The 16109-nt window shown below is 33.1% G+C and overlaps 2 protein-coding genes across 2 annotated transcripts; one reads left to right on the forward strand and one right to left on the reverse strand.

Moving 5' to 3' along the window:
- Positions 1–2782: 2782 nt before the first annotated feature.
- LOC102621329 (VQ motif-containing protein 4) lies at positions 2783–3820 on the forward strand. Its single transcript, XM_025095592.2, has one exon. It carries the CDS (start codon positions 2976–2978, stop codon positions 3675–3677), a length of 702 nt encoding a protein of 233 aa, XP_024951360.1. The 5' UTR covers positions 2783–2975; the 3' UTR covers positions 3678–3820.
- A 5421-nt stretch (positions 3821–9241) lies between these two features.
- On the reverse strand, positions 9242–9583 carry LOC102623595 (rapid alkalinization factor). The gene has a single exon (XM_006468151.1). It carries the CDS (start codon positions 9581–9583, stop codon positions 9242–9244), a length of 342 nt encoding a protein of 113 aa, XP_006468214.1.
- Positions 9584–16109: the final 6526 nt, after the last annotated feature.

Consider the following 16109-nt stretch of genomic DNA (forward strand, 5'->3'; position numbering starts at 1 on the left):
AAAGATTTACTTAAAAAGAATTTGGTTTTGTTGATTTAGCCGCGAACTGGTATTTAACGGTGGTGCTTGAAGAACTGATGAAATATCGGGATTAAATGAGGGCAAATTGAGAAATTTAAAAAATTTAAATAAAAAGTTGGGGGATTTGATGAGATAAAATAGGGCAAGGCCCAGATGGATTGTTTGCTTTCTTGGGCTTAAAGGCCGATTTGACCGATTAAATAAGAAACCCAAACTCAATTGCTTTCGTATGCGTCAAGTGATCCATACATCATCGATCACGATTGGGTCAGCGTGCATCGAGCACTATCCAAATTGATTCAAAAAATAATAAATAATAGATAATAAATAATAGAATACGAGTGTCTTCTCTGTTACATGACAGCAGCTCCCCTTGTGCAAGTGCTTGTGCTAGCAGCTGCTCTGGTGGTCCCCTTCACAAGTTTTTCAGCACTTTGCTTTCAAGTTATGCGTAGCATAAATGAGAATTGGATTCCTCTCTCTCTCTCTCTCTCTCTCTCTCTCTCTCTCTCGCCCCCCTTTTCACCGGTTGTGTGTGCCGTGTCTCAGCTAAAAGCTTTGGACAGTGGCTATGTATAAAGTACATCAACTTCAATGTGGGGCATCATTAAATCACTCCTCTCCAAGCTCTGTCAAAGATTATGACTCCCTAAGGACATGTTTGGGAGCTGGACAAAAGGGTGGGATCAGCCTATTTTTTTTTTTTTGTGGATAAAATATCTAATCCTATATTTGTCAAATTCACTTAGATTAGATTAAGTAGACTAAATTTAAATTTAGTCATACAATTATAGGATTAGTTATCTTAATTTTCACATGGGTTTAAGCCTTTAAGGAGGATTAGAATAAACAATGTTTGTCCTTTTATGATTTCTTTTTATTTGTTTATTTATTTACGGACGTATTGTTATTAATTAATTATTTATTTATTTTTATTCATGATTCCATAAAAATCAAGTAATTTTTTTTATTTTATCTATGACATCTTCTTTCATTTATTTATTTTTGTTAATTAATATTTAATGTTAAAATAATTAACTAATAGTATATTATATGTATTAACAAAATTATTATTAAGAAACATCCCATTTATCATATGAATATTATGTAAAACATTAACATTTGGTAAATAATTAATTTTAATAGGCAAAATATACGTCATACATAAAAATATGTACATTAAATAAATTTAATTGTTCTAATTAAATACTATTTAACTTCACTTATAATTAATTTAACATAGTTTAATCCAATATTAATACTATATCTTACCAAACATATGACACCACTATATATAATCCAGCCTCATTCAATCTAATTTAATTCAATTCAGTTCTTATAGTTAATTCAATTTAATCATGCGTGTCAAACGTAGCTTAAGATCACTGCCAATATACTTTAAATTTTGATTGCAAAGATTCTAATTCATCTGATAGTGTTTAATTATATAGTACTAATGACAATAGAAGGAAAAAGGGAGGGAAAGGGCTGCACTTGATGCTAGTATTTTTTTTTAATTTTTAATTTTGAATTATTTAAAAATTATAATAATGTGATAAAATGAGTTGTTAAGGTTAAATGCACCATACACATAATAGATAAATTAAAATAATTAAGGTGGCAAGTACCTTACCGTAGTCAGACTCAAAGGCCAAGTGGGTGGGGATTGTGCTTGTGCAAGTCAATGCCTAATTTTGAACACTTTCTTGACGATTTCATTTTCTTTGAATATTTCTTCTCTCTCTCTCTCTCTCTCTCTCTCTCTCTCTCTCTCTCTCTCTCTCTCTCATGCCCATAGACATATAGTCATGTCCACTGGCCCACTCAGTTTGTCTGTCTGAAATCCCCAACACCTCCAATGCCATGTTACCAGTTGGACTTCTTCTCAACTCTTTACCACCTTCACTCTTGGCGCGTGCGTTCCGTTTCGGATGGAGTTGGTAACTCCCTGCAGCATAAAACTTTGAATTTAATTTTGACTAAATCATGATGAGTGGATGGATTGATGATGATTCTAATAAATTACCCATGACTTTATTGAATTATGTTGTAACAGGTATTGGTAATTAATAATGTAAAAAGATAAAAATACCAATAATCAATATGTCAATACGATCGTATAATGATGGTATATAGTTATTGATGATTGAAAATAAGAATAATAAATATAAATAATTTTTTAACAAATAAGATTAAAATTTTCTTTTTAAAATGAAAAATGTTAAATTGCGGCCTATTGTAACTTAACTCTTCACGTAGGAATAATAATACAGTAGTGGAGCTCACATGATTTATTGCGTGAGAAGTAACTTAGTAAGCTACTTTTGAAATAAGGAAAAATTAATTTCCAAAGATAGCCTTCCTTAGTCAAACAGAAAGAACCCTCCGTATTAATGGGCCTTTGGTCCAGTGAGAGAACCCTTACACTTAGAATAATGAGTGTAAAGATTTGAGCCTCCATAAAAATATTTATGGAGCTTATTTACAATCCTTCCTCAATTATTAAATAATTGAGTGGAGTTAGTCTATTACTCACGAAATGTGAGTAGAGTGGACAACCCTTGAATATTTGAGAGGGTTTAAAGAATTTGGACAGTACTTCAGAGGAGTACATACCACGAAAAAAGGTCTCAATTATAAAATCTATTTATAAATATTAATTGTAATACCAACGGTCTTGTATAACAGTATTTAAAAAAAAAAAAAAAAAAAAAAAACCCTCCGTTGAAAATGAAGTGGAAACACTCATAAAACCAGAGCGTGGGAACAGAAAGAGAGGCGATAGTGCCCCCACCAAAACTTTCTTACCGAACCATAGAAAGTAAAGAAAACTCTTCATCTAATTTCTAATCTCGAACTCATCAAAACTCTGTGCTCTCCTCTCTCTTCCCCACCAAAACCAGAACCAGAACCAGAACCAGAACCAGAACCAGAATCAGAACCCGAGCCCATCAATGGAGCACTCACCAAAATACCAAGAAAATAGCAGCACCAGCAGCAGCGGCAGCAGCAGCAACAACAACAACAACAACCCCTCTACGCCGAAACCCGTTACCAGATCCGAATCTGGAAACCCGTACCCGACTACTTTCGTCCAAGCAGACACCTCTTCCTTCAAACAAGTCGTCCAGATGCTCACCGGATCCTCTGAAACCGCTAAACAAGCATCCAAACCCACTTCACAACCCGACCCAAATGCCAAAACTCACAGCATCCCTCCCATCAAATCTATTCCCAAAAAGCAACAGCAATCCGGGTTCAAACTCTATGAGCGTAGAAACTCGCTCAAGAATCTCAAGATCAATCCTTTAAACCCTAACCCATTTGTCAACTCTGGGTTCTCCCCCCGGAAATCCGAGATTCTTTCTCCGAGCATTCTTGACTTCCCGTCTCTAGTTCTCAGCCCGGTCACCCCTTTGATACCCGACCCGTTTGCCCGATCCGGGCACGGCAATCATGTTAACTATAACCATACTGCTTTGCAAGCAAAGGGCGAGAATTTGGATAAAGAAGCCGAAGAGAAGGCCATTAAAGAGAAGGGGTTTTATTTGCACCCGTCACCATCAACTACGCCGCGAGAGGTGGAGCCGAGGCTGTTGCCGCTCTTTCCGGTGTCTTCGCCGAGAGTTTCAGGTTCTTCCGCTTCTAATTCTTAAATTATTATTAGGTTTTTCTTTTATTTTTATTTTTTTTTCCTGTGTAAGATTTTTATGTATTGTTGGTAACGAGGGTGAGAGAAAAATAAAATTGTAACGTTGGATATTTGCAGAAATGAGAGAAAATCCTTGCTTCAATTGTATATTTTTATGTTTTGGCCGCAATATTATTTCTTTTATATTTATACCATTTTAGGCATTAGCAAATAGCAATGATTTGTTCTCATATGATGATTGATGGGGAAGGTTCCAATTTTTCGTTTGAAGGAGTGAAGAGAAATTAAGAACTAGTGGTAAATTTTTTCAGTATTAGCTTTTACTTACATTTTCTAGAGGAATTGATGTTGTATGAATATATTTTTTTGAAGGAAAAAAATTAATTGGAATTGCTAAATATTCTAACTTTTATTAATTGTGGGGTCGGTAGGGACTGCCAATGTAGGCATGACTATGGATCCAGAAATTCAATTCCAATTACTTGAGACTTTGTAAACATGAAACACTGCAGATGTGAGAGAGGGAGAGGAAGAGACGAGTAATGGGAAAATGGGAAAACTTTTGTTCGTATGAAATGGCCAAAAAATAAAAGCAGCTTTGGGCAAAGCTGCCAAAGATATAAATGGGAGAGGGAGGAATCTTGATGACTCTTTTGTTTTGTTTTGTTTTTTGCTTTGTGGAGTGAAAAGGATGCGCCAAGTAAAGAATTCTACGTGGACAATGCACTTACTCAATATCGTCGTCATAGACTAGTCTCGCACACATGCCATCTTTGATTCTAGATCTACCATCACGATTCATAATGCTGCGAAAAATATTCGCCATTGGATACGTAAATGGATTAGATACAGATTTTAGCTAAACCAGTCTTCATACTTGTTTCATTGACAGCGTACAGTCAAGTCAACACTCAACAGTTGTTCCCAATGAGGACAAGAAACCCAAAGTGATTGCTTATGATTTTACAATTGCTAGCATTTTAAAAGATTTTTTGTTAATGCGATGTCGACTAAATTTTCTTTTTCTTTTTGGGTTGAGGATGACGACTAATTTTGGGCACAGTTGCAGCCACACAAGATTTTATTTGGTTGGACGCAATTAATTGAAGGACCCACCTGCGCAGGAATCGTGCAAAGAAAAGAAAGCTGATGGCCCCAGAGGCCCAGTTGTTTTCGATATTTGATTGAGTTTCCTGAATCTCGAGTCAGTGAGTGGGTACTTTAGACTAGAATTGCTGTAAAAAGTGGTCATGCGAATGGGGGGTTTCTTCCTTTTGCTCTCTTCGAATCCAATACCTAAACCCACTGTGCCGAAACTTTGCTTTTTTGACTCAAGAGAGACCAACTTGAGTGAGGTGAGACATGCGGAAGTGCAGGTGTGCAGAAGTGGGTCTTTTTGATTATGAAAGACTGAATAAGCATTTTGAAATGAAATTAAAGAAAGAAAGCCGTGAAACGTGGTGACTGTTAGAGCAGGAAAAAAACTTTTTAAATTTATTTATTTATTTATTTATGTGATATATAAAAGAATAAAAAAAATTAAATCATCTATCAAAAGATTTTTTTAAATAAAAACAAATTCATATCATTTTAATTATATTTTTTTCAACTAAAATAATAATAACACATCCCACTCTTCAAAAATGAGAAAATAAAAAATAATATAATACTGTATATTAGATTATCTTTTTCTTTTCTCAATACTGATGAGAGAGAATAATAATATTATTTAAAAAAAATCTTTTAGAATAATTTTTACTTATTCGGCTCTTTAAATGATAAGTAGGATTTTATTTAAAGAAAATTTTAGTGATGCTCTTAATTGATTACTTTGTTTTATTTTGTTTTAGTTTTGGTAATTTGTGTTGGGGTTATAGTTCCCATTTTTTTGAAAAAAAAAAGAGAGAGAGAGAGAATAGGAATTGGGTTATAGTTAGTTGGTAGGTCATTAATTGAACATTTTGAAACTTCTACGTGCCTTGTTTGAAGACGCACGTCTTTCTTCCTCTTTTCAATTTTCAAAGGAAATTGTCAATCCTCAACCTATTAATTTTCCCCGATTTTAAAGTAATTCTACAAATGTGTATCTGTTCAGCATATTCTCTGGAAATTGACCAAGATGACCATCTTATGACACTATCAAAAGTTAGAATCTATTAATAGCAAGCTGAAAAAATAATACAATTTATAAAAACAAAAAGAGTAAACTTTAAACTAATGGCTGTTTACTCTTTGGATCAAAGAAATAAGAATCATTTTCATCCGTGTTTACTTGTTAAAAATATAAAGGAATGAAAGTGAATTTTGGTTGGGACTCATTAATTTGGGAACGAAAAACAAGAATTCCCTTCTTATGGGAGATAAAAATGAAAATGAAGAAAAGAGGAATAAATTGACATTTTTAACCTTAAACAAAATAAAAAAAAATTGATAAATTTATACTTTTATCCTTAAACAAAATAAAGTTCTTGGTTTAACTCATTTAAATATATTATTATTGTGTTAAATCAGTAGGAAATAGTGAGTGGATATTAATAATTTCCGTATTTTAAAATACATCTTTTCCACGTTTGTTACCTGATGATGAAAGTACTTATCCATCGACGGTATATGGGTATGGCTTGAACACTAATGCCGGGGGCTTCAAGTTTCACGCTTGATATTTTTGACAATTTGTAGGAACTTTGTTTGTATTCAATTGAAGTTGCCTTGAAGGTTCCTGCCGGGCAGTTAGCAGTATTAACTTTAAAGGATTAGAAATTTTATGATAAATTGACGTCATCGTGGAGAATTAATGCATCATAGAAAATAACTAAAAAAATCCCACTACTTAAAAAAGTCTCGAGAAAATAAAGACCTTTTTTTTTAGTTGAAACTTGCAAAAAGTATAATCAAACAAACTATAGCAAGGAATCTAGGGAAAAAGTAACAAAATATTTAAATTATTAGTGGCCTAATCATGATTACCCGTAGTCTTTTTAATTTTTAATTTTTTTTTAAAATGTAACTTCTTCACTGCCATGCTTGGACAGGAGACAAGATGACACTATACCGGGGCCGCCACTCACTCTCAGTCTCGGTATGCACGAGAAACGAAAGAAGGCAATCTAGAAGATAAGAGCTAATGTTTGAAATGACCGGCTGTTTCTTTGGCTACTGCGGTTGAGACAGTCTTAATAATTGACCAGCCAGCCGTTTTCAGTGCGAAATTTGCAGCTTGTAATTTAGCAGCTGCTTGGGCCGCAAATTTGGAACCAAAATTTGGAATTGCCAGCCCTTTAATCCCAATTGTATAACCACTCGGGCAGTAGCCCGAGTGGCCAGGGCTGCTGCCCTCCAATTTGGAGGGCAGTAATTCGAACCCCCACAAAAATATTGTGGGGTATTTCCTTCTTCAATTAATTTGAGTGAAGGTAGTCTTCTCCCTTACCCATGAGTGAGGAGTAGACATCCCTCGAATATTTGTGAGGGTTAAAATCTGGGCAGAGCTCCATTAGCATTGATGTCAGTTGGTCCCAGTAATAGTCTGATTTGTAAATATCAGTAATAGTCTCATGTATATGAGTTGTAATCTGAGCAATAGTCTCATGTAATCAAAAAAAAAAAAAATCCCAATTGTATGGTAGACAAACACATGGGTTCATCATTTTCTGTTGTCGGGTAGTACAAGCGATATTTCACAGTTCTCTTCTCTATAAGGTGATGTTATGACTTATGTGTGTGCAACAAGTATTTTATTTTTTCTTATGGTGACACCAAAAAAAAAAAAAAAAAAAAAGAAGAAAAAACTCACTCGAAACCTCAAATCGGGTTTAGAGTTTAATTGGAGAAATTTAGGCTGGGTTTAGTTTAATTTAATTTACTATCATCCAAATTTATATATATAAAAGAACGGTATACCTCTAGTAATCAGACTTAAACTTCTCCTAAAAATCTTAATATAAAAAACTAAATTAAAAAAAAAAGGAGGCAGGGGTGGTTTCATCCGAGGGTTGTATTTCACGATATAAGTTTAATTTTATAAATTTGGTGAAATCTCAATCTTTCCATGTTCTTAAATTTCTAACTTTTGTACAACCTTATTTGAATAATGTTTTAAAAATCTTTTTGTTGATTTGACTCTTTAAATAAGTAGTAAAATCTCATTTGAAGAGTTTTTTTGACAATGCTGTAACCTTTTAGTCAATTTGAAACCATCAAAAGAACAGTTTTTAAACAATTATGAATCAAGATTCTCTTAATTGAAAACGAGGAAATCTCACTTCTGATGATAAAATAGCATATATCATGTCATATAGAGTTTTATATATTTTTCTTATACTTTTTTATATTTTTAAAATTTTTATAATAAAATTTTTATTTTATATTCTCAAGATCAAATATCAAGTAAATTATTTTAAAAAAAAAAAATCACCGATAAGGTGGGTGTTAGAGGACCCCAACTTGTAAAATTAATCAAAGTAAAGAAAAATATGTTCAAAGGGGATATAAAACAAAACCTCTAGGTCATAGGAAAAAAAAAACAAAATAAGGTTAACAAAAGCAATAAGAGAAAAGAGAAAGCCAAAGAAACAAAATTAAGATAAAGCCTAATGAAATATTAAGCAAATAATAAATATATATATATTTTGGACAATCTTAATTTTTGTCCTCAAATGTGCATTGGACTAGCTCAAAATGCATGTATAGTATAGTTTCATTCTTAATTTGTATTAAAAAGAAAATATAACTTATAACTAGATTGAAACTATATACTTTTTTTACACTGATTATATATCTTTAAGTATCGTTAGGAATAACATTTTGAAGATAAATTTCTTTGAATCCATTTATGAAGTATTACAGCAGTGGTTAAAGTTAATTTATAAGTAAATAAAATATTGGACGAAGGGCCATGTGCATGAATGTTTACAAAAGGATGGCATACTTTTTATTATTATTATTATTATACACATGCACATTTTATAACACTCGAATCTAAAACCTAAATTTTGAAAAGACTGCCCGCTAACCAGTAAATTAGACCTTGGTCTCAGATGACACAGTTTATCAATATGATTTCCCCTTAATCACCATTATTGATCCATTTTTCCGTCTCTTTAAAATGACCATTAATTCTTGAGTGTTAAAAAAGGCTTTCAAAGAGCTAGGTTAAATGAATTGGAAAACAAAAGAAAAGCTTAAAGCCCTAATTAATCGACACTTGAACACGAATAATATTTTATCTTTTTATTGATTACCTCCGCAAAATAAATGGAAGAACAAAAAGAATTAATGAGGAGAAGAGACTAGGTTCGGTTACATGAATAAAGATCATCAATGTTAAGATTCAGTGATTGCATTTGTACCCATCCGCAAAATTTTAAAAAAGACAAAAAAAATAACAAAACAATAGAACATAGAAAAAAATTACAAAAAAAAAAAAAGGAAATTCGCAATAGCAAAATAACTCAAGTTTCCGAAGAGTACTAGCTAGTTATAACTTATAATCAAGGGGACATGTTATTTCTCTCTTTTCTATTAAATGAGCTTTGAATACCGTACCGATCCTACGAGTCAATTAATTGATTAGGCAGTGGCCCTCTGGCAGTTGGTGATGGCGGTGCAACCACGGCGGTAAGGGTTAGTGGGGCCACCTCCATTGCAATTGTAATAGGAAGCGCCACGTCGGTTGCATGGAACTGAATTGCCCTGTAGGGCTCCGTAGCTGATGAAGCCTGCTGCATTGAGGTGGCGACGGCTATCTTCTGTGGGCATCAACACTTCAGTGTCATCTTCAATGCGTCCGATGTTGGTAAGGCGACCCCAGTTGCCGCTGTCGAAGGCATTTGTCTCTGATGCCATCATGGCCATCACAATGCCCAATGCGAGGAACACCATACTGATCAGCAGCTGCTTTGCTGTACCCATTTTAATTTATTACTATTTATAATCATTATTTTTTTTTGGGGGGGGGGGGTGGGGGGACTCTTAATTAAATACAAACAATGGAGTTTAAAAAGAGCGAGTGATGTTTTATGTTCACTTGATGATGATCCATTTCTAAATTTTGTGCGCTCTCCTGATTTATACATAAAAGGAGGCGAAATGTGGGATATATACTACTGACTGAAGGGTGGCTGTGATTTTTACTCAGTTGAATGAGGGGAATCCTTTGATGATTTTTGTGGTTGTGAACTCTGCGGGCTTAACGTTAATTTAGACTTAGAGCTGCCCGTTTCTTGCTCCATCCCTCTGTATTTCTGTCTAAATATATATATGGTATTATTATTGTTGTTTCAAAAATGCCAATGGCTTTAATAGCCAGTATGTATGAAGATTAATTGATTAATTTGTTCCTCATGTGGTACTATTATTGTTGTTTCAAAAATGCCAATGGCTTTAATAGCTAGTATTGTATGAAGATTAATTGATTTATTTTGTCTTTAATTCTGGGTTTTGTTAATTTTTTTTATATGTTTATCCGGTGATCCATATTATTGAAACTATGGAACATTTGCCTCACCAAGTACAGATCTATCATGTCATGTATACATAGATCTTGTCCATCATAGATATTGCAATTTGCAAGGATACTAAAAAGTATAATCAACGGAGAAATTCCCGGCAATAAATCAAGATAATTTATAATTGACTAGGATAAGAATAATACACTCAGACAATTAGATGAATGATTAAGTTGAATTAGTAAGGAACTAATATTAGTATTAATTCATAACAAGTCTTTTAAGAAATACTAACATTAGATCAGTATTATCTATTAAGTTTTTGGGTCAAGTTGATCAACTAACACAATACATGGCATACATATACGCAATGTATCTAAAACTCTTGAAAAAGTTACAACAATGCATAGATTTTAAGAGTGGTGATGTATTTTTCTTTATTCACATCCAGCAAATTGAAACATTTATGATCGTGAATTGTTTTTAAGTTTTGATATATGTGGTTGACTAAACGTGTCGAATTAAGATCGTTATTGTCAACCACGTCTTACTTCCCCAATATTTTGAGGGCGTATTCCCATTTTGAGGAGCATTAGATCCATATTCATCAATCCCCAAATAAAAAGTAGAATCGCCTTAATACATATCAATTTGAGTTATGTGAGACAGAGTTAATACAAAAAAGGTCTATATAGATATATGACTAGAAATGTTAACGTTTAAGAACAATAAAAAAAATGGTGTATCATTATTAACTGCTCTGCACTTTCTTCTCCACAATATACTGGCACCTCTTATATGTTGTCTTTATCCGTATTGAATGTAACGTTGCTATACATAAGGTCCATAAAATGTCTTCCTTCCTCCTCTCTCACTCTTGTTTGTTGCTTTTCAAAAGTTGACAATAAAAAGGTTAAAAATGCATGATTAGTACAAATGGGTTCGTGTCGGTTTTTGTCACCATTCTGTTGAGGTTTATTATTTATATCAGTATCACTGCTTTTAAAAAGTAGTACTTGAACAAATTTTTATAGGACACATTAGCATTAATGGACTCGACTAGCTTACAGAATCTGTAAGGTACAGACTGCAGCATCAGCCGTTGGATGTGGTTGGATGTGGAGTGAGAAACTAAACAATAGAAAATCGGATGGTGGGATGACGGGTGATGTTTGTTACAGAATCTGTACCATAGACAGGTCCTAGCATTAATTAGTATCTTCTTCATATTTTGTCTCTCCTTGGATTTGTGACTTTTAAGAATCTAGTAACACATGACAACAATTGAATGGTTAAAATTCGTGTCTCTCCATTAGCATTAATTAGCATCTTCTTCTTGTATTTTCTTTCCTCGTACTTTTTGACTTTTAAGAGCCTAATAATACATGACCATAAGCAAGTTGAATGGCCAAGATTTATTTCTCTTCATTTTCAAAATTAATCCATTAAATTGATTAGGTATTAAAGTAAAATAGTAATCTGTCAAGACAAATTAAACTCTTATCATTCCCAATTCTTCAATTAACCTAGAGCTAAGGTGTGAATCAGCATTGAAGCCTCAGATTGGTGTTGATTTAATTGCAACTTGAACAGATCTTGACAAAGGTTCTTGGACAGTGATTTATTTCTAATTAGAGAACAAAGCAATCAAGTCACTGCAATAGTTTCCAAACCTTCATTTCCTTCTCCCCTGCAGACTTACCAAGACTTTGGCAAAATTCAAATCTAAGACTCTTATATGTGAAACCTTTACCCATTCTTGCTTTTGTCAAATTAATTAGTGAGGTAGCCTTATGCTTGTGTACCCAACCAAACACCAGTTCGATTGCGTGAATCATTTAGCGACAGCAACTAATTAAGTATAATTGTTAAAATAATATCTTAATCTCCACATTTCCAATTTTCATGTGCATTAGACTTTCATACAATAATAATACAACAAAAAATGATTATCTGGTTGGCCCATAGTGAATGCAAAGTTCACCAATTAATCAAAATTGTCTTTCGATTAAAAAAAAAAGTTAGAAAAAAAAGACACTTGTAAGCTGTAATCGAGTCAATAATATCATAAGTCTAATCCTCGGTGGTTTTTTATTCCCCCTTAAATTCTACCAAGTAAACGAACTTTGAATGTGGCTTTAAAATGATCCAAATCACAAAACCTAACAACTACCACGTAGACCCATTTTCGTGCTTTTCTTAATTGATTGATATAATTGTTCATTAAATTACTCATTAATTCCCCCAGCAGTGTTGTTACTAGTTAAAGACAAATATTGAAAAGATGGCTCCAAAAATCATAAGATTTGATATATCTTGTTACCATATAGTCTCATTTACACGGATAATAATATTAGGGATCGAGTTTTATTATGAATTCTAATATCATATGTCACTCATCTATTGGATAATGAAATTTAGGAATTATAAAATTACTTAACCACCATCTAATAGATGAATGCTACATCAATTAAAATTAAAATTGAAACTTAAATATTAGGATAACTAATATTGGTTTTGGATGAAACACATATGAAAATGAAATTTCATATTCGTTGAGGGACCCAAACTTCTCTTTTTCCACGGAGAGGAGACAAGGCATAACGTGTATAATTAATTAAGGTTAATTATTACTTATTAAGCACGCCAATTTGTTTGTCTTGAGGACTCGATAAATAATTTGATGATTTAATTGATAGATTATGATGGCCTGGAATTTAAACATACAGGAAAATTAAAAAGTCATGAAAAAATATAGGCTATCTAGCTTTAATAAATTATTGATAAAACTTTACATTCCAATTGTAATTGCAGCAGACAAGAAGCAATCAACATAAATTAAAATTAACTGATCAGTCTTGTTGTTGAGTGTTTAATCGTAAGATCGGAAAAAAAAATAAAAATAAAAAGAAAGACAAAAATTATGGGGTGTACGTAGTTGCATGCTGGCTCCTTAATTAAATATAATTAATTAATTAACATCATATCCTCTTGGTTGAAGTTTATTATTTATTAATTAAATTAACTAATCAAGAGGGAAAAGAAAAAGGAAATTAATCAAGTGAGTCGCTTCGACGAGGAGCAGTAGCAGTCGGTCTACTGAGACCGCGACCATTGCAATTGTAGTAGGAGCTACCAGGAGCATCGCAGGGAACAGAGTTGCCTTCTAGGGCTCCATAGCTGCTGTACCACGTTCCCAGAAGCTGACGGCGGCTGTCCTCCGTTGGCATCAACATCTCATTCGGATCTTCAACACGGTTTATGTTGTTGATCCGTCCCCAGCTTGAGCTGCCGTGTGCACTAGAATCCACCACTGCCGCCGCCACCATGAACAGCATCATAACCACCTTTAAATCCATTCTTTCTTCCTTTTCGATCTTTACTATTATAAATATGATGTTGTTTCATTTAACACACGTAGAAACATGAAATACGATCCATCACTCTTAATGATTCAGCTCGCCCTTCCTCTACTTTCCGGATGATTTTTGTGGTTCTTAAATTTTTAGGTTTAACGTGAATTAAGGGCAGTCGCAGTCCGTTTCTTTCTCCTTGTTTTTCTCTTTCATTTTTTTTTTAATCCATTTTGTTGGTTCTGTTTTTCCCAATATTAGTGTTCTAGATTATAGTGGTGCGTAGATGACTGGATCCCGCCCTGGTGAAAGACAAATTGGTGCCCAAACAAGCCCATATATTTTTTTATTTGACAGTGCATATTGACGTTTTTCTTTTCTTCTGTAAAATATTCAAATTTTGTATATATATTTATCCATCTAAATAAATTAATGGAGTAGACCCTGACTTTTTCATTTTAGAAATCATTTGGCGACAGCAAACTACAGTAAATTTATAAAATAATATCTTCCCCACAATTTTTCCAAGTTCGTGAAGTAAAGTTTTCTCGTACACTATATATATAATGTGAAGTGGTTGACTGATCGGCCCTTGGTGAATGCAACAGCAAGTTCTCCCTTGTACCCCACCATTAGATATTTTCATTTCTTCTCTTTTTTTAATTATGTTTTCTTAAGTTATACTATAGTACATTCATAGAATTATAGCATCAATTGAAACATAAATTAATTATCTCAACTCAAAAAACAAAACAATAGTGACATTTACAAGAATAAAATGAGTCTCATTTAATGAAATTTTTTGAAACATAGTACATTAAAAATAATACAATCAACTAACGATCGTATGAAATATACAGTTGAATTTAATATAACCATCATTTAGATGATAATTTTTAAAATAAATACACACATGATAAGACATCGTTGTATGACAAGCATGGTATGTTTTAATATCAAAAATTTCTCATTCATGACAACTTTAATTTCCAGCTCTTCAATTAATTAATGAAAAATAATAATAATCTTGCTCTTCAAACATAGAAAAGTGTTCGGCACGAGGCCGAGGAATGACCTAATTGGCCGCAGTCTCCTCATTCACGAAAATTTTAAAATACATCAGAGGTAGTATACCAATTATACAACAAGCAAATGATTTTATAACCGTATGTATTTATTTTGAAAAAATCATCATATAAATAATGATTATATTAAGTTTAAATACATATGTTATACATGCATTGAGGAGTTGTATTATCTTCGATGTAGTCTAGGATTTCTCCTCATTTTTTTGAGATTTTTCTTCAATAAAATCACTGTAAATTGTAGGAATTTTATTTTAAAATTTTTCGCCTAAAATCTCTTGTAAAATTATTAGAAATGGAAGAACTAGGAGGCTGAAATCCTCCTCATCAAAGAGGGGGGAAAAAAAGAAGAAGGAAGAAGATGAAATCCTCGCTGGCTGAATCCCACTGAAGTCAAGCATGCATGATATGGAGCAATAAATGAGCTTTGAATACAGATTGAAATATTTCAAATCAGTAACCTAACAACAACTACGTAGACCCATTTTCATGCTCGCTTTATTTGACTTGCTATGCATTAACTTGATAATTATATTGCTCATTCTGCATTTGGGGTTGTTCCTGAGGACAAATAATAGAATAATTTATGACAAGATGGGTGCAATTTGAGCTTTTAAAATATCCCATCACCATTATCATTTGCATGAAATGGTCTTCGTGAGGGACCCAAGAGTCGTGCATCACACGACATGCACTGTGGGAGAGCTTTTCTTTTTCCACGGAGACTATGACTTCAGTTGAGATTAATGCTCATATATGAGCAGTCTCGAATCTCTTTTCGTGGGCTCGGTGATCAACAAGATTGACAAGCCGTTCAAGCTGCTGATTGTAATTGGTTTTACTAGATGATTTTAATAGATCAGTTTCTTCTTTATTCAATACGAGATCTTAATAGTAATCCTTCCTTCAAATTAATGTTATATGCATTATTTATTATATACAACAAAATAAGGATATCAAAAGTGAGAAAGTTCATGAAGAGAGACACATTGCTTTTGTGATATATTTGATATCATAAGCTTTTTGTTCATATCCGTTCAATTAAAAGCACCAATTATAGTTGATTTTGTACGCATGTGAGAGGAACAAGACCCCCCAACCAACCCACAAAAACGAGCCACTTCGATCAGTACACATGTGCGGCTAGGCCCCCCTTATTTTATCCTTGTGGAAATGCACCAAATACCGTATGCCCCATCATATTAAATTGCTCCAACATCAAGATCAAACCACGACAATCACTCAATTTCAAATAATAGCATAATAATTTTCAATTTCAACTTATATTTTAAAATAAAAAGAGATAAATTTAACTAATAATAACATCATTTAATGGCGTCAACGTTTTGTTTTAACAGGCAAAAGGAGATGAAAGCTATATTATTCCCTTAATATTTAACTTTAAATGGGGTGTCTTTACAAACTTTAGAATATATCAACCTGATTAAAAGATGGGCTTAGCTTAGACCACAAGTGATCCGCTCCAGGCCTCCAACTTTCAGAAAAACATATAGGATTTTGAGTGTGTGACGGCAGATTACTTTAATTTTAT

This window comes from Citrus sinensis, chromosome 2, assembly GCF_022201045.2.
Source record: "Citrus sinensis cultivar Valencia sweet orange chromosome 2, DVS_A1.0, whole genome shotgun sequence".
NCBI classification, from domain to species: Eukaryota; Viridiplantae; Streptophyta; class Magnoliopsida; order Sapindales; family Rutaceae; genus Citrus; species Citrus sinensis.